Source organism: Sorex fumeus, unplaced genomic scaffold (genome assembly GCF_029834395.1).
Source record: "Sorex fumeus unplaced genomic scaffold, SorFum_2.1 ptg000063l, whole genome shotgun sequence".
Taxonomy (NCBI): Eukaryota; Metazoa; Chordata; class Mammalia; order Eulipotyphla; family Soricidae; genus Sorex; species Sorex fumeus.
Genome location: NW_026606120.1, coordinates 69,464,386 through 69,484,058, shown reverse-complemented (window position 1 = coordinate 69,484,058; position 19,673 = coordinate 69,464,386). Strand labels below are relative to the sequence as shown.

Genomic DNA, 19,673 nt, shown 5'->3' with positions numbered 1-19,673 from the left:
TGTATTAACTGAGCCTTTTGGAGTTGGGAATATGGAATACACAGTTAGGGCTCCTGAAAACCTAAAGTAAATTTTAAGCCAACAGTCTGAAAACTTCAAACAACAGATGCTATTTTTCCCCCATCCTCCCCTGTGATGTTATTTTTTAAAATTATGAAATATTGAACACCAAAGCAGAATCTCAAGCTCCATGTACAGAGACATTCTTTCTGAACTCTAAGTTCTAGAAGATCACCTGAAAATTAAAGTCACCCGTCTCAATTCCTCCCTAAATGTGACCCAAACCCTTGAGACAAGTGGATATGAAATGTGCGCTCTGGTTCCTTCATGACCTGGCACAGGCCTGTCCCCTAACTTCCTACCAGATGTCCTCGGCATGTTCGCATTTTACCTGTTTATACTTCTGAGGCAGACTCCAGCCGAAAGCCTGAACTCTACCATCTTCCTTCTGAACATGTGCCTTTACTTGGCGATACTGTTCTCTCTTTTGTTCTCTGCGTGAAGCTAAACTAGCTTCAGTTCTAAAAGGGAAAGACATTTCTCCTTTTAAATTAAATGAATTTATCAACAACTCTCTCTCCCCTCTCCTGCTAAAATAGCAAAAAGTACCAATAACAAAATCATCTTCAGATTATTCAGACTACAACCTACTTTACTAAAGCTGGTTTATTAAAGCTGTGTAGTGTAGACTGTGTTCAAGCTTAACAGGAAAGCACGCAGTCTGTTACATTTTGTTCAATCATTCTTAATAAAATTTCCATTAAGTTCCATATTTTGACCAAATAAAAGGAAAAATTAAAATATTTTTGGTTGTTATTTTGTTCATTAAATATTCACTAAGAATTTTCTTAAGCAAGAGAACATGCTATAAATGATTTAAGTCACTTTTAGTGAAACACAGTAACTTCTTAGGAAAACATTATAGGTTGACTATTGGATCCCATTAACTTGTTTCAAAAATAACAAAAATGTGGGGGCCCAACCCATAATAGGCTCTTGCCTTGCATGCAGCAGACCCGGGTTCAATCCCCAGTACCCGATACGGTCTCCGAGCTCAGCCAGGAGTGACTCCTGAATGTAGAGCTAGCTGTAAGCCCTGAGCATTGCTGGAAGTAGCCCAAAAACAAACAAAAAAATCCAAAAACCACTATGAAACAGATTATGAAAATAGTTTGTATTTTTTGGGGCCATTCACATTTTTGTGAGGTGACTTGCTTTACAGATACAATTCAATACTAACATCTAAGTGAGAAAAAAAGAAAAAACCAAACAACAAAAACAGGCTCTGAGAGGCTAACTAGAACAGGATCACGTCCTGAATGAACAGTAATCAGTATGGGGAAACTACGCCTCAGACGCTTTCTGTTCAAACATTAGGCTTACACAGGTCTCGGTGCTTCCATTATTGGTAATGATCTTTTCCACACCAACAAAAATGAGACGCTGCAAAAACTATTTTTCAGACTGGGAATGTGGCTCAGTAATCCTGCACAAGCCTCACATGCGTTAAGGCTCTGAATTCATTTAAACTGAATTCAGGGGGGAAAAATTACTTTACAAACATTGTAGTAAATTTCCATTTTCACTAAAGGCAAATAATTTACTAAAAAGACAGACAAAAAATCGTTTCTTTATGGATGAGTCCTTATCACCGATCTGTTCAGGGACTAGGATATTCCGACCTATTAACTTAATTAGGGCACAATTACTAGTCTGGTAAATACTTACTCTTCACTAAGGAAATCAAAAGCTTTGGATTTATCTCCAGGGAGCTGAGATAAGGTGCTGCTTCTTTTCTTCACAGAAGGAGTAACATGAGAGGTGGGTGCGTTATACTTCAGATTAACAGGGGGTTCTGGCTTCTTAGCAGTATTACTTGAAGAGCTGAAGAGTCTGCTGAAACTAAAGAGAAAAAAAAAAGTGTGTGTGAACATGTGTGTGAGTAGCTGGGGTGGAGGCGAGAGGACACACATACTGAGAAGCACAATCCATAATTTCCTACAAACTCCAAAATCGTGCTTATAAGGCAACAAGTAAGAAATTGGCAAAAATATTTCATTTTGCTGTCACAGTCTTTGCCCTAATTCACAGCCAAACCAGACATCTGAGAAAAATAACTACTGCTCAGACAAGCAAAGCCATTCCAAAAAGTTCTTAAATCAGAAATTCCCACAGTAATGGGCCGGAGCAATAGTACAGCGGGGAGGGCATTTGCCTTGCACGCGGCCAACCTGAGTTCGATCCCCAGCATCCCATATGGTCCCCGCAGCACCACCAGGAGTAATTCCTGAGTGCATGAGCCAGGAGTAACCCCTGTGCATCACTGGGTGTGACCCAAAAAGAAAAAAAAAAAAAGAAATTCCCACAATAAAATGAGGAAGTTCTTGTGTTTCTTTTAGGTAAACTTCAGGCTAGCTGGAATGAGTGTTAACAGCAAGGCTATGAATAGATGTTCAGTATGCAAGTTCCAAAGAATCACAATAAAGTACAAGAAAGCACACTACCACAGTAACACATACCTTACATATTTAGCAAAATTAAAATAATCTTTCACATCTACTTTAAAAAATAAAAAATCAACTCTCCTATTAAATAGCAGATTCACCAAAAAGGGGTAAGTTTAAGCAAAGAAAATGCAGTCTTTCTGGCGCAAACATAATTCAGATACAAATCACACACACAGTACTCAAATCCTGAAACACTACATATCTCAGATCTTTGTAGTGTTTCTTAGAATCACACAACCCGTGAATCAGTAATTTATTAAAAAAGGATCCAGGTAATCATCAATTTTATGATTAATTCCCCATTATTTAATTTAATTTAGTAGAGTATTCCACCAAATGCATAATTAACATGATGCAGCTTACGACAGCCATTATTTTTTGTCTTCAAAAACAGGCTTACCGATCTGGCATACTACATTAAAAAGGGAAAAAAAAAAAAGCTTAACAATTATACTTAACATTTTCAAAAGAAAGTTTCTCGAAATTTTTGGAAATTTTGACCTAATCTTAAAAAGCTGTTTTGTGTTTTCACATATACATTCAGATACTCACAACTGCCAAATGCTTGACCTTTTTTTTTCTTGCATGGCTGGATTTTCCCTTGATGCTCTACAATTGAAGAAAAAAAAAAAGAGTTCAGAAAGAGAAAGAAAAAGAAAAAACAACAACTCTGGGTTATCAGCATTTCGGGTTCTAGTTTTCTGTCTGAAATATATGTGACCCAGGAAGCTCACGGTTTATCTTCAATTTAGAAAACAATGACTTTGATTATCTGTGTCATTCATTCTTCTAAGCCTGGGATACAACTGAGATAAACAAAACACCACCTACTTAAAGAGCTCAGTCTGCTGAAAGAAGATATAATTATCTGTACCGGATGGGCAGCAGAAATACCTGAGTTATAAGTATTTTGATATGTCCCTGAAGAGGGGAGAGAACACTCAGAGGGCTGAGTTCAATCTCCAGCTCTACACAGTACCATGAGCACAGAGCCAGTGACGGTGGCCCCAAACAAAACAGAGCAAAAAATGACCGAAAAGCACCACAACTCTCCTGTTCAGCAATTATATCCTTGTCAATCTCCACCTTGACATACAGGTCTCATCTCAACCATCTCATCTTTCAGCTCTCATGAGAAAGCCTGCAACCTGTTTGAAATGAGTATTTTTTCCCAGTACAAAAACTTTCCCTTCACTTAAAAATTAACTAAAGGGGGGCCAGAGTAATATTACAGTGTGTAGAGCATCTGCCTTGCATGCGGTTGACCTGGGTTCGATCCCTGGCATCCCATATAGTCCCCTGAGCACCACCAGGAGTAATTCCTGAGTGTAGAGCCCTGAGCATCACCAGGTGTGACCCCAAAACAAAACAAAAACAAAAACAAAAAAATTAACTACAGGGTCTGGAGTGATAGTACAGCGGGGAGAGTGCCTTGCATGTGGCTGACCTGGATTCAATCCCCGGCATCCCGTGCAGTCCCCGAGCACCGCCAGGAGTAATTCCTGAGTGCAGAGCCAGGAGTAACTCCTGAGCATCACTGGGTGTGACCCAAAAAGAAAAAATAATTAAAGAAGTGGATACATTCAACTGATAGTCAAAACAATTTCAGAAGAATAATCATTCCAGAGGCTGGGGAGAGCACACATGGGGTAAGCAAACTCTGCAAGCAGTCGGCCCAGGTTTGATCCCCAGGACCACATGAGCACCACTAGGAGCAACCCCCAAGCACTGATCTAGATCAGAGTCCCTAAGCACTACTGGGTGTGGTAAAAAAACAAAACAACAAAGGGAATGTTCAGGGCTGGAGTGATAACACAGCTGGTAGGGCATTTGTCTTGCACCGGGTTTGATTCCCAGTATCCCATATGGTTCCCTGAGCACTGCCAGGAGTAATTCCTCTGTAAAGAGCCAGGAGTAACCCCTGTGCATCACCAGGTGTGACCCCCTCCCCAAAAAAGGAATGTTCATAAACTTTTTTTAGGGTGGGGGAGGGCACTTTTCCTGTGCTCTGGAGGCTCTGAGACCACTCCTTGCAATTAGTGGCCAAGCAGGCCAGTGGTTCAATGAGAGAGCCTGAGAGCACAACTTAGCTTGATCCCTGCATTGACAGGGGTAAGCCAGCCACCCTGGTGCTGCTGTCAGGAAGCCAGGGGCACACCTGGTGATGCTCAGTGGATCGTGGGGGACCAGAGAGTAAACGAGGGACACTGAACAATGCACATACCTGAACTCCTGTACTATCTCTTGACCCCACAAACAAAACAAAACAAAACGAAAAAATTGTCAGTGTTAACTATTACTGGTAAATCTGATATGACTAACCAAACTACACACGATGAAGACAACTAACCAAATATGACTAACCAAACTACACACGATGAACATAGTCTCAATGAGCTCTTGGGAAACAAAAAGAACAACCCTGTTCCTGACACTGTGGCCATCAGATGGCAGCATTGGGTGAAAGGAGATCCAACTGGCCAAGATGGCTTTGGAAGGTATGCTCTGAGAGAAGTTTAGAGAGGGGAAAGTCAAGCATGATTACCTGAAATTAAGTAAAATGGACTTGGTCTCTTATGTAGCGTTAGAAGTAAAATTTTCTTTTCCTGACATTGTTGCAACAGTAGGGCCAATTTCTAAATCTACCATTCCTAAGTCATCTTTGAGGTCCTGGGACATTCTCTAGGAGTTCTCTCTGGCCCCGAAGGCACCCACTTTGATCATATTCTGTCACCAATCCCAAATGTATTATTAAGAAATCCTCCCACAGGGCTGGAGCGATAGCACAGCGGTAGGGCATTCGCCTTACAAGCGGCCAACATGGCCGACCCGAGTTCGATTCCTCCGCCCCTCTCGGAGAGCCCGGCAAGCTACCGAGAGTATTCGATATGCCAGACACAGTAACAACAAAGTCTCCAATGGAGATGTTACTGGGCCCGCTCGAGCAAATCGACGATCAACGGGAGGGCCTTTACCTTTACCTTACCTCCCACAGCTAAGAGAGCAAAGGGTTTTATGTCCCTAAGCAGCACCTGAGTTCTGAATCAAGAAATGAACAGAAACAGCAGAAACACCCCCGAAGTGATTCTCACACTGACCGAATCATCTCTGTCCATCGCACAGCTTCCTGAAGCTCCATCAGCCTCTCCTTATATTGGTTTCTCTCCATCAGAACTCGGGCCATTTCTACTCTGGTAAACCGCTTTCTTTGGGCTGTAGGAATATCACTCTATAATGAAAAAAAGAACTGTATCATTCTGGGAGTTTAGATATATTTTGGTGATATCTCAGATTTAAGAAAAGTCTTTACACTTTTAAATATTACTTAATTTCTAATTTAAATGGTTTGTTTAAAGAAAAGTGTTATAAAAATAAAATCAGTATGTTTGAGTATTTACTTATGACCAAAAAGAGTAGACAATTTAACTTGACTATAAATACAGACACTTGACAAAATACAAATAGTCCAAATTTTAAACAAAAATTTAAGAAGTTAACTGTTAAAAATTTTGTCTAAAATTGTTGCTGTAATATTCAATTCATATTTTTGTCAAGTACTAATCATTCAGGAATTAGTAGCACTGTAGCACTGTCCTCCCATTGTTCATCGATTTGCTCGATGAGAAGGGCAGAGAAGTTTTTCATAGTAGTAAGTAATAAATGTTCATTAACCCAAAGAGAAATAAATCATAATATATTCTCATAATGGAATATTATAACAGTGAACATGAATGATACAGCACTAAACTACAAAACAGTTGTTTCCTTAAACACTAAAACCTAAGAAGCAAATCTCCAAGACTAAATACAGTATGGAATGCTCAAACAATGAAAATTAAACCATATTTCGTAGTGACACATGCACAAGTGTATGATACAATTATTTTTAAAGGTAAAAAATTATTAATATAGACCAGTGGATTACCCGGGAACAAAAGAGCACAGGTTTCAGTGTTTGATGTTTTTCTTAGGTGGTAAGTTCATATTAGTTTATTATGATCTTTACCTTACATCTTTGTATATATCAGCTATAAGTTTGAAAAATAAAAAATCCCTGAGACTAACTACATACTCATTCTTGTCCAAGCTACTCATAGACCTTATCTAATACTTGACCAGCAAACATCTGTTACAGATAATAATCTACCAACAGAATTACTAGTATGATAGCAACACTAAAAGAAAAGAAATCACTAACTCTGATTACTTCCGTATGTTAAGAACAAGGGCTAATTTCTGGAACCAAAGTTTCTAGTCTACTCACTTTGTTTAAAACTAATGAACAATTTTTATCAAGTATTCATACTTCTAAGTCAAAATGTAAAGCAAAAGAGCAACAACAAAGCCTAAATGTGCCCCAGATGTGCCCCAAGCTGGTCCTTGCACTTGAACATGCACTTCAAGTCCTTGCACTTGAACAGATTAAGACAAAGCCACATACACACACACACACACACACACACACACACAAATAAACACATGTCATGAAGCCAGAGACTCAGCCTCTACACACATGGGAGACCAATAAATAACTCCTCCTACTCATAGCCAGAAACAGATCTTCCCCTTCTGAAAATATTTACAATGCTGTATCCAATATTTAATTGACAAGCTTTCTCAAAAATATGAAAATGTGGTAAAGTGAGAAAAAAAAAGCAAAAAATCATAAACATACATCATCTTCATCTTTTGCTTTCTGTCTTGCATCTTCAGCTTCTGCACGAGCTCTAGTGAGGAAAAAAATTTAACATATTTTAATTCAGTTCATCATATTCTAATGAGAATATCAACAACAGTTTAACTTTTAGTAAATAATTTTTTTTTTTTTGCAAATAGTATTCAACTTCCTTCACATAAGGAAATTTATGTTAGAAAGGCATATTCTCAGGGAATAAATGAGTACTAGGCTGGGAAAAGGAAAATAATGTTCCTAATTTCCAATCAGCAATACCAAAATGGACCTTTTCTCCAAATCATGATAGACACAAAAATGATAATGTGAAGTAAACTAGGTATGGTCGGAGAAGTGGGAATGACAAGGCCTTGCACCCCAGGCCAGGCAGCCCAAGGCAGCAGCCTCTGGGTGGCACCTATAACCCTCTGTGGCATGCTGGCACAGACAGCTGCCAGATAACAACAGCATGAAAACTTACTTCCTCAACTCTTCCTCCAGTTCTTTGTTCTTCTCCTCGAGCTTCAGTTTGGCTTGTTTCACAGCCTCCAACTCCCCTTGTAGCACATCTTTCTCACAGGTCAGCTCATCTACTTTGGCTATCAAATCATTCTTCACAACATTCAAGGCATTTCTAAAAAGACACGCATTTCCAGTGCCTCATTACAAATATTCTCTCCATCTTTCAATTTATTCTCTTGTGGACTAAAATAACCATACAATTACTGAATAGCTGAATGTGTTACAGTGCTTCTGCTGATGCTATTTGTAGACAAGGGTTTTTAAGAGAAAAACCAGGGCCAGGAGATGACTCAGCATTTGAAGTGCCTCCCTCTCTTGTAAGCATGGGATCATGAATTTGGTTTCCAATGGTGCCTACATGGACGAAGCACAACCCAAGCAGCTCTGTCATCTGTGACCACCGCCTAGCAAGCCAGGGATATCCAACCATACCACAACCAGATATCTGGAAACACTCCAACTCAAACAGGGTAACAGAGCTCCACTGAGCGCTAAGAGACGTTCAAGGACAGGGGTAAGTTACACGTAACTGAAGTATGCAGTTCCAAGCTGAAGAGATAGTACAGCAGGTAGGCGCTTGTCTTGCACATGGCCAGCCAGGGTTTGACCCCATATGGTTCCCTGAGCTCCGCTAGGAATGATCCCTGAGTGCAGAGCCAGGACTAGCCAGTCGACCTAAAAACCCCAAAGAAACAAACCCACAACCAAACATGTGAACACTACAACCAAGTGTGTGTGAACCTGAGACACTGAAACAACATCAACAGAGGGAAAGGGTGAGGAATCAGAATATCCCTCATCAGAAAAGAAATCATCAGAGAGAAATCACAAAGCAATGACCTGAGATTTTATTCTTCCTCCTTGTAGGGCAAAGCACAAAACAGATAAAGGCAGAGGACCAGCTAATAGAAGTGCCATAATTAAAATGACAACTTAAAGATAAAATAGGACCCAGGAAAGTAACAGAACCCAGGGCCAACTTTTTCCCTGTACGTACAAGGCCCTTGCAACAATCCCTAGCAACATATAATCCTCTCCATTCCCACCCACACCACTGGGTAAGGCCACTCTGCCGGCCCCGCAAGTACCATGAGGTCCAAGCACTGTTGTGTGAGGTCCCCACAATGACTTTTAAAAAGAGAAAAAGAGAGCCGGGACCAGGGCGATAGTACAGCGGGTAGGGTATTTGCCTTGCATGTGGCCGGCCTGGATTTAATCCCTAGAATCCTATATAGATCACCCCACCCCAATACCACCGGGACTAAATGAGCAATGTCAGGAGTGGCCCAAAAACCAAAGGGGGAAAAAAGAGGGTGACCGCAAAGGCCTACTGTTGTCAATGAATTTTGAAAAGATCGTATCTGATCATACAGTAAAAGTACTCCTTGAAGTTACTTTTAATAAGGAATGAGAAAAAAAAATCTAAACTGGAAAATTTAAGATCTGGATGCTTTCAATAATTGTTGCTGCATGGACGGCTACATGCAAAAAAATGGGCTCAGAACTCTGCCTAACACCATGTACAAAAGTAAGATCAAAATGGATTAAAGACCTCAACATCAGACCAGAAACCATAAGGTACATTGAAGACAAAGTTGGCAAAACCCTCCATGACATTGAAGCTAATGGTATCTTCAACGATGCCACGCCACTGGCCGAGCAAGTGAAAACAGAGATAGATAAATGGGACTATCTTAAACTAAGAAGCTTCTGCACCTCCAAAGAAACAGTAACCAAAATACAAAGACAGTCTACAGAATGGAAAAGGATATTCGCCGAATACACATCTGACAAAGGGTTGATATCGAGGATATACAAAATACTGGTTAAACTCCACAAGAAAAAAAACATCCAACCCCATCCAAAAATGGGGCAATGAAATGAACAGAAACTTTCTCAAAGAAGAAATCCGAATGGCAAAAAAGCACATGAGAAAATGCTCTACATCATTAATCATCAGGGAGATGCAGATCAAAACCACAATGAGATACCATCTCACACCTCAGAGACTGGCCCACATTCAAAAGAATAAAAGCAACCGATGCTGGCGCGGATGTGGCGAGAAAGGGACACTCCTTCACTGTTGGTGGGAATGTCGACTGGTTCAGCCCTTCTGGAAAACAGTATGGACGATTCTCAAAAAATTAGAAATTGAGCTCCCATTTGACCCAGCAATACCACTCCTGGGAATATATCCCAGAGAGGCAAAAATGTATAGTCGAAGTGACATCTGCACTTGTTTGTTCATTGCAGCACTCTTTACAATAGCCAGAAACTGGAAGAAACCTGAATGCCCAAGAACAGATGACTGGTTAAAGAAACTTTGGTACATCTACACAATGGAGTACTATGTAGCTGTTAGAAAAGATGTAGTCATGAAATTTACATACAAGTGGTACAACATGGAAAGTATCATGCTAAGCGAAATGAGTCAGAAAGAGAGGGATAGACATAGAAAGATTGCATTCATCTGGGGGATATAAAGTAACAAAATATGAGATTAATACCCAAGAATAGCTGAGATCAGCACCAGGAGGATTACTCCATAGCTTAGTGGCCAGTCGGGCATTATAGAAGAAAGGGCAGCTCAGATAGAGAAGGGAGCACCAAATAAAGGGTGTTTGGAGGATCCTCCCAGGAGGGGAGATGCATGTCGAAAGTAGGCTATGGACTGAACATGTTTGCCACTCAATGCCTCTTTTGCAGACCACAACACCCAAAAGGAGAGAGAGAACACAGGGGATTGCCCTGCCACAGAGGCAGGGGGGGATGGGGGGATGGGGGTGGGGGGGATATTATCCATGGTGGTGGAAAATGGGCACTGGTGGAGGGAAGGGTATCTGATCATTGTATAATCAAAACCCAAGCACAAAAAAATTGTAAATCTACAACTGTACCTCATGGTGTTTCACTAATAATAAAAAAAAAAGAAACACACACACAAAAAATTGTTGCTGCGTTTTGTACTGTTGATGCCTAGATGTTCTGAAGTTGTAGTGGCAGAAAACTGACAAAAGCACCCGTCCTGCTTTTCCACGGGACTCAGGACCTGTTCTCACTGAACAAGACACCGAGGTGTTTGAGGGTCTAGGCCCCCCCTAATCACACCTGAGAGTCAGAAGGAGAAAGCTCTCAGGAGGCAAGCTGGAGTCAGATCGAAACAGCTGTGCACTAATCACACGTGACTCCCAGGGCTGGAAGCAAGAAAAGCTGCGATTTTCAAGGGAGAGATTTAAAGGGAAAGCAGGACTATGGACGTATACAAAAGATGAAAACTCATTTTTGTAAAATACGGTAACAGGGAACTATCTCCAGCAATGGAATTAGGTACCATTACCTATTTGCATCCATGGATTCATGTGTGCGTGTACACAGAACGCAGAGAAGGGAAGGAGACAGGGAAGTAATATTGTATTAGGCTGAAACAATATCACTGCCTTGGTTAAGAAGAAAATTCAGTATCTTTTGTTCCTTATTCAAAGTCTGTATATACTTACTTGGTTTCCAACAGTTGTGTATTTTCTAATATAAGATTTTCAACTTCACGACCCATTCCTAACAAAACAAAAAGGAAAAAAAACACCCTGAAAATACATCAAAAATATTTAAGCTTATAATAAGCTCTAGCCATACAACATTATTTTATAAATTTTATCTGTCCTTTATGCAGTCCTATTTTGTCTTTAATTTCACTTGAAATACCTGTATGGGTATATAATTTTTACAGCATTATAAAAAATTATCCAACATAAACCAAAATTAAAGATTTTTTTGGGCAATTTATTTATGACTTTTAGTCTATATATTTTAGTCTAATATTAGTCTATAATATTTCAAGAGGATTAAAATTTTCCTGTCAAATATTCTAAAACATAGCATTAAGGGGAATAAAAGACTCATTAATATAGATCAGATATTGTTTACAAACCACAACTGCTATTGTAGACATGGCTTTTGCCTAAAAATTACATATTAATAGAAAACAGGCAGAAACAAGGCCAAATAAAGACAGACCCAATGCAGATGAAACCTTACCAAAGAAATTATGGTCTTAAAGCCCATGCATTCCATGTAAAGCAAAAACAAAGAACAAGAAATGTTTTATGTAAGAAACAGCATGAAAGTAGATTAATCTGTAAACTTTTTATGCATGATATGGAAAACAACTGGGATCACAATGTTGATTGAATGCAAAATGATGTGCAAAAGACAAAAACATGATTTTCCTCAATTAGGATTTTTTTCTAATATGTTAGCCTTTAAAATATTTTACTAATGTGGCTGAGAGTACAGTGGTTGGGGTACAGGTTAGGCACTCTATTTTTTTTTTTAATTTTTATTACTGAAAACACCATGAGGTACAGTTGTAGACTTACAAATTTTTGTAGGCACCCTGTCTAGATCAAATCCTCAGCACTCTAGAGTCACCAGCATCTGGGAGGCCCTGGGTACTGCAGGGGTCCTGGTCCTGGTGGTCTTGAACACTCCAGGGCTGGAGCAGCGCCAAACTACTTGGTCAGCTGGCCAGGAGTGCCCCCTGGGTCCTTATAAACAATGCTTGGAAGTCCTGCAACCCTAATACACATGCAATTTTTACCAACTCTTTCTCCTAATTAAGGTGACTATAAAATCCAATCCAAACTGAGAATCCAAAATCAGGGGCTGGGAATGGGGTTCAAGTTTTAGAGCACATGTTTTGCATACCTGGGCTTGATCCCTGGCACCCCATGGCTTCTGAGCACCACCAGGTGTAGCTTCAACAAAAAATTTAAAAATTACTTTCTTGGGAGCCAGAGAAATAGGATAGCAAGTAGGGCTTTGCCATGCACATGGCCAACCCGGGTTTCATCACTGGCAACACAGATGGTTCCCCCAGTTGGCCAGGAGTGATCCCTGAGCACAGAGCCAGGAGTAAACCCTGAGTACAGCCAGGTGTGCTCCTGAACAACAACAACAACAAAATTACTTTCTTTAAAAATCCCAAACTAGGGGCTAGAGAGATAGTACAGTGAGTATAGGGAGCTAGCCTTGCATGTGGCCAACTCAGACCCATTTTCAATCCCCAGCATCCATATGATTTTTCAAACACCAACAGGAGTAATGAGTGCAAAGCCAGGAATAACCTCTGAGCATTGCCGGTGTGGTTCAAAAAACAGACCAAAAACCCCCCACAGGTCAAAAACGTAAGTTTCCTTCAAAATACCACCTATGAAATGATATGGTCCAGTTGTCTCTTTATAGATAACATTTGAGTACTGTAAGTTAGGTAGAGTAGTCAATGTAACCAATCTAGAGATCTTTAGAGAGAAAAATATTTAATATTCAACTTAGAGGGGGAAAGCCTAAAGAAATGAAAAACACACTAAGGAACATATTTCAAAAAGTTACCAAAAAAAAAAAAGAATGCTGAAAATTCACATGTAACAGACAAAGACTCATAAGACAACTAAACGGGAAGAAAATATTTCTAAAGAAAATTACAATGAACAAAGCAGTTAACACGTTCCTTTCATTAAAAAAGTAATAGTCTAAATGAATTTAAAGTAACCTGTAACAACCAACCTAGACTAAAAGTTCAATGTTCACATATGAACTCAGAGTATAATTATCTCAAATATTTTCAACCATCAGGGTACTTTGAATATGAAGAATTAGGTATCAGAAAAAAATTAATCATCTATCCATACAATTCTAAGAATAGTGATAAATGAAGTTTCTAAATTCTAATTTTAAATTAACGTTAAATGTTCAATAAAGAATCAGAATCAGAAAAAAAATAGGGTTAGATTGTTTTATAGAACTTATATGCCATAAACTCTTAAGCACATAGAAAGATAAGCATAAAGCTGAAAACATACAGGACAAAATAAAAATAGCTGAGCAGAAAAAAATATATAAAAAAAGCATTAAATGTGAGCAGAGCAGTCAAGAACACCTAGACTTAAAAGCCATAATATTTAAGTATTTAAAAGCATACACACCAGAATATTCCCCTGGGTGAGCAGCCCAAGAGAAAAATGAATGAGAATCTCAATTAGACTGTTTTTATAATGCAAAATCTACACTCATTTTTTTCAAAATGAGGAGACCAAAAACTAAAAATATGTAGAGAATTAATAAAATACAATAAGGTATAAATATTATAAATAAAAAATACTTTGAAATATGCATTATAAGGAATTCTATAATGTAGTTTGTAAAGGGTACACATTCCCCATAAAATGTCTTAAAACATTAATGTATGAATTTAATTTATAAATAATAGAATCGTCTAAAAATTTTCACTTTAAAATGAATCAATACAACTAACTCATAAGTAAAAGAAAAATTTAACGTGAGGTGGTCCCATTTTTATCAACTTGAGGTGGTCCCATTTTTATCCAAGACTTCAACTAAACACACTTTGTTAGCACCCATACCCCTTATAACCAAAAACCTAGCAGCCTGTCTCTAATATTATAAAATTCTCATTTCAAGTTTAGTATAAAGCTATGTCTATAGATAGGTTTTTGAATTATCTGTTAATTCCTGGGAAACTTGCACATTTTAATCTAGTTCTCTATTTAAACTATGTTAGGACTCCATTTTTCCAAATGTACACTGCTCTCTTACAAATTCTCATGTAAAGAGTTTTAACTACAAAAGGTGAAGTATCACCGATTCAGAGATGGAACAAAACTGCTAGAACTAATTAGCAACACAGTCACTTTGTTGCTGTGTTACATGCTCAAAAACGCACCTGTAAATACAAGAAAGCTGATTTGGCTACACTGTTTAGTCTACCCAGGTTTATTAAAAAAAAAAAAAAAAGGAAAAACAAAAAACCGGAGGGCCGAGAGAGAGTACATTGGTAAGGCACATGCCTTACATGCTGTTGACCTGGGTTTGAACCCCAACACTGCATACAGTTCCCCAAGCTCTGCCTGAGAAAAGTCAGGAGTAAGCCCTGGGCACATCTGGGTGTTGCCCCCAAAACCAAACAACAAGAAGAATACAGTGTAGTAGGAAGAGAAGCATAATAAATGAACACAGTACCATGGAAACAGGCTTGAAGGACAACAAAGCTTTAACTAGGAGATCAGGATATAATTCCCAGAGAAGGATGTGCCAAGTGAGGTAAGAAGGAAAGATCTGAGGAATCAGAGTGATAATATAGCAGGTAGGGTGCTGCGGTGCATGTGGCCCACCCAGATTTGATCCCCAGTACCCCAAAGATTCCCCCGAACCCTCCAGAAGTGGTCCCTGAGTGTATAGCCAGGAATAAGCCTTGAGCACTGCTGGGTGTAGCCCCAAGAAAGAAAAAATAATGCTTGTTTCAGGCTAGGTAAGTATGAGCAACAATGCCAAGACATCAGTGGGATGAGGAACAGTAGAGGGGCCAGGAAAAAACTGTCCCAAAGAAATCTGTTTTTAATCACTGACATACCATAAACAACTAGGAAAGTGCCAGGGACATCACAGCCACATCATCGATATTGCTGCACAGGGGCTGGACGGGTAGCACAGAGCCGCTAAGGTGCTTGCAAGAAGCTGATCCAGGTTTGAATCCCAACACTGCGTACAGTCCCTTTTGCACAGTATCAGAGTGATCGCTGGGCACAGCCAGGTGAGAGCTACGTAATGGTGTGACTGAAAATGAGTGCAGTGGAAGGACAGGGTGGGACAGATTCAGGGAAAGAGGCGGGCAGGATGTTTATTTTCACTTTTAGGACTGGGGGGGGGGGGCGCGACTCCAGGAGATGCTCAGCCAGGTAGTTTGTATGCTGAAGACACAGGGCTCAGGCCCAGAGGTACCCACAGAACATCCTAGCAGGACTTGAGGGTCACCCTGATTATATCTGGGAGTAGGCGGGCAGAGGGCTGCAATGGTGCTAAGTATGTGACTCAAAAGGCCGCACACACTAGGCACTTACTACACTAGCTCCAGGTCCAGTATTTTTCCTTTTAAATTACCTTTAAATGATAAGAAGTGATTAAAGACAATAAAGGTGAAAACAGAAATAAATCAAAAGGAAATTCAATATCTGAATACAATATGATTTCCAAGATCTAGAACCATGGGGACAAGTCACTAAATTATATAAAGAAAACAGTCAATAAGAATAAGAAAATCAAAACAGGAGACACAGTACAAAGACAAAGGGCAAACTGGTGGAGGTCAATCTTTTTTTTTTTCTTTTTGGGTCACGCCCAGTGATGCACAGGGGTTACTCCTGGCTCTGCCCTCAGGAATAACTCCTGGTGGTGCTTGGGGGACCATATGGGATGCTGGGAATCGAATAGGGTCGGCTGCATGCTAGGCAAATGCCCTACCCGCTGTGCTATCGCTCAAGCCCCCAAGGTCAGTCTTTTTTGAATTAAAATTATCTAATTAAAATCAGATAAAAAAAAAGCGGGGGGGGGGGGGGCAGAGACAGCTCAAACTACCAAGTGAATGCTTTTTGCATGCGGGGGGCCTGGGATGGATCCGGGATATCACAGGCCCCTGCAATCCCTGCCCAGGAAAGGACAGAGCTGGGTGGGGCCCCAAAATAAGAGAAGAAAAAAAAAAACCCAGAAAAAAAAAGTACGATTGTATGTGTAACAATCATAAAAACATTTATCTTCGAATAAAGACTAACACAGTAACTGAGAAACATTGAGTTATAGAAATGGTCTATTATTTATCAACCTAAGGCCAATTAAGAAATGTGGAGGAAGAATTTGTTAGCATAGTGTAACAAAGCTAGACAGTTTCAGTATTACATCTCAGTTCCTATCACTAAATTATCACTGGATCACTGTTGTTCGCTGATTTACTCCATTTGTCCCAGCCTGAGATTTTAGCGGCCTCTCCTTCCTCATCTCTCCCAATGCTGCTGTACTGGAGACTCTTTCAGGGTTAGGGGAATGAGACCCGTTATTGTTACTGTTTTGGCATATTGAATATGGAGAGGGGAGAAAGCAGTGGATATCAATACCATAAACTTAATACTACAGTGTCATGTTGAAACCATAAACTTAACATGGTTACATGCCTGGTCTGAAAAAGGCCAATAAACGCCTTAAGAAACAAACAAACAAACAAATTATATATACACTAAATTATACAGAAGAGAAACCAAGAAATAAATATTTGCCTTAGAAATCTCACCATCTTTTACTAAGAATTAAGGCAATAAACCTTCTAATCTGGAACATTCTAAAAATAAACCCACACCATGGTGTAAAAGGGAAGATAGTAATTTACAGCCTATTATTTTCAAAGTGGAAAGGAGATCAGAATATCAGAAATTCGTCTCTAATCTATTATACCTAATTTTCTGAATTAATAAATGCAAGCTTTCAGAAACACTGACTTCAAAGATCACAGTTACAGGAAGACACTCAAGTGAGAGCACACGCCAAGCATGACCGAAGTCCTGGATCTGATACCCCCGTCCCTGCACAGACCCCCCCACGCACCACTGGGGTGTGGTTTCTGTGAGCCTGGAGCAACACTGGTTATGGTTCTGGTGCTTGTAAACAGCTGTCTGAGTTGAACACAGGCTTTCAGGCCCATACTGTGAGGACCACATGGCTCAGTAATTCTCTCAGTAATTATCTTTATAAAAGAGAAGCCTAGGCCAGAGAGGTAGTACAGCGGGTAGGGTTTGCCTTATATGTGGCCAATCCAGGTTCAATCCCACATATGGTCCCCTGAGGACAGAGAGGAGTGATCTCTGAGCACAGAGCCAGCAATAAGCTCTGAGCACCAACAGGTATTGCCCCCCCCTTCATTACCCCCTAAAAAAGTCTCTGCCAGGAGACATACCTCAGTGAAAAAGCACTTGCCTTGCATGTATGAGGTCCTGAGTTTAACCTCAGGCATTATAAAAGTAATTAAATTTTTTTAAAGGTCAGGAACTGAACAGACTGCTCATAGGCTGGGTCCATCCTTTGTGTGCAGGAGGCCTGGGTTCTATCCCTGGCAACAAGGGGTCCCCCAAACACTGTGACAAGTGCCAGGAGTGACAACCCCCCACTAGGTGTGGTCCAAAACGAAAATCAAACCAAAGAGCCTGAGGCTAACAGTCTCAAAAAAATCACAGGACTGAACACTGCATTCTGAGACAGAAAGAGTACAAAGTGCTTCCTTTGGATTAAGATGGACTGTGAGTCAAAAGGGGGACCCGGGTGGGGGTTCCGGGCCCTGTGGTATGCAGCGGGGAGAAAGCAGTGGACATCAATACCATAAACTTAACCCTACTCTGCTACGTCAAAACCATAAACTTAACACTATTACATGCCCGGTCTGACAAACGTCAATAAAAGCCTTAAGAAAGAAAGAAAGAAACAAACAAAAAACCTTTAATTCTGATTAAATAAAAGTACAATAAATAAATAAAACCAAAAAAGTAAAGTAAGAAAGAACACAAAAGGATAGCATGATGAAGTCGGTGGGGGGTTGAGGGTTGATCTATGTTGATTCTGGTGATGATTACACAATTCAATGCATTCCTTCAAACTTAAAAAAATACATATGTGGGTTTTATCATACATAAACATTACAATTTTCTCCTAAATATATTTTTGCATTTTACTCTTCAATTTTATTGGGCAGTTTCTTAAAGCATCAATCTTAAAAGCTGAAATAAATAAAGTGTCACAATTTCTTATGTAAGGCTAACAAATATACGTATCAGTGTGTTCCTTATACATAATACTAACCTGATAGTATAAAACTGTTCAATACAATGTGTTATATAAGTTTAAAATAAAATTCAAATGCAATTTAATTTTGGAAAAATCTGTATGCAAAAACCATCCCCTTTAAAAGTTTTATAATCCAAAGTTCCACTTACTTAAAGCACAATAACCATCCCACTGAGCAGGCAGTTAAGGATATTTTAGGGAAATTTTCAATTACATAAAATGTTATAATTGACTTTTCAATTCAGCCATCGATTCCTTGAATAAGCTATCATACCTAATAAATCTGCTCCTTCATCCACATCTCCAATTAGGCCTGAGCCAGCTGAAGACAGTTCTTCAAAGAGAGATTCTGTGTTGCGGTCGAAAGCTTTGTTCTCTATGCCTTTGGTGGGAGTACTACGGACAGAAACAACAGAATCAGCATATATGACACTATTTTCAAAAGTGCAAAATGCATAGCCAAGAGGCTGTGAACATGTAATTCAAAAAAGATCTCTCAAGTTTCCCAGGACATTCTCACTGAAGTTCACACAGGACTAGTGAAGGAAACAAAGTGCAGGAAGATCCTAGAAAACAGAAAAGAGCAGGGAACATGCCTCTGCTTTGCATATCAGGCACTGATCAATTTTACATAGATGACTTGGCTGAATCCTCACCTTAGTCTGCAAAGCAGGTGCTATTATCTCAATTTTACAAATGAAGAAATGAAGGAGGTTAAAGAATTTGCCAGGAGAGGGCAGAGCATGTAATTCCATGGTAGAAAGATGTCCTTGTATATATGAGGTCCTGGGCTTTATTCCTGACACCACATGGTTCCCCCCACCCCAAACCAGGTAAGACCCCCAAAACCAAATCCTCCCATCTCCCCCACTCCAGAATCCGGCCTGAGCAGGGCAGAGGCGGCCCAGATCAGCCCTCTGTGCCTGCCAGCCAACACAGCTGATGTTCGAAGCAAGAGCCTGAGGACTTGCTGCTGCTTGGGCTGTTCCCTCACTGACGGGACGACTCAGGACCCCAGGGACCTCAAGGGCTTTTGAGGAGGTGGGTGAGGCATGTCCAGGGCTGCACTAAACATACCCTTTATGTTTTACTAAAATTTCACTAAAATTTCGACTAACATGTCACTAAAAAACCACCAACTTCTCCCAATAATGAGGTCATCATAATTCTGAAAAGAGTGCCTTCTCTTCTTCCTGATCTGAACCAAGTTTGCTCACACTTTTATTCGTACCACCCCAGCCTTGGTTTTTCCTCACATGTCAGAAAGCATGGGGCATCTCTTGGTGATCTCCACTTCC

General features: G+C 39.9%; 1 protein-coding gene across 6 annotated transcripts in view; it reads right to left on the bottom strand.

The window, feature by feature from the left end:
• The window catches only part of SPAG9 (sperm associated antigen 9), a 119,841-nt gene that overhangs the window by 26,073 nt on the left and 74,095 nt on the right, over positions 1 to 19,673 (bottom strand). For all 6 annotated transcript variants that reach the window (XM_056128187.1, XM_056128189.1, XM_056128188.1 and 3 more), the window contains 8 exons: positions 18,650 to 18,771; positions 11,199 to 11,256; positions 7,661 to 7,813; positions 7,183 to 7,234; positions 5,606 to 5,736; positions 3,060 to 3,116; positions 1,729 to 1,902; positions 392 to 521 (listed from right to left, as the gene is read on the bottom strand). In XM_056128187.1, the coding sequence (XP_055984162.1) occupies positions 392 to 521; positions 1,729 to 1,902; positions 3,060 to 3,116; positions 5,606 to 5,736; positions 7,183 to 7,234; positions 7,661 to 7,813; positions 11,199 to 11,256; positions 18,650 to 18,771 (877 nt within the window). The remainder of the gene's footprint in view (positions 1 to 391; positions 522 to 1,728; positions 1,903 to 3,059; positions 3,117 to 5,605; positions 5,737 to 7,182; positions 7,235 to 7,660; positions 7,814 to 11,198; positions 11,257 to 18,649; positions 18,772 to 19,673) is intronic.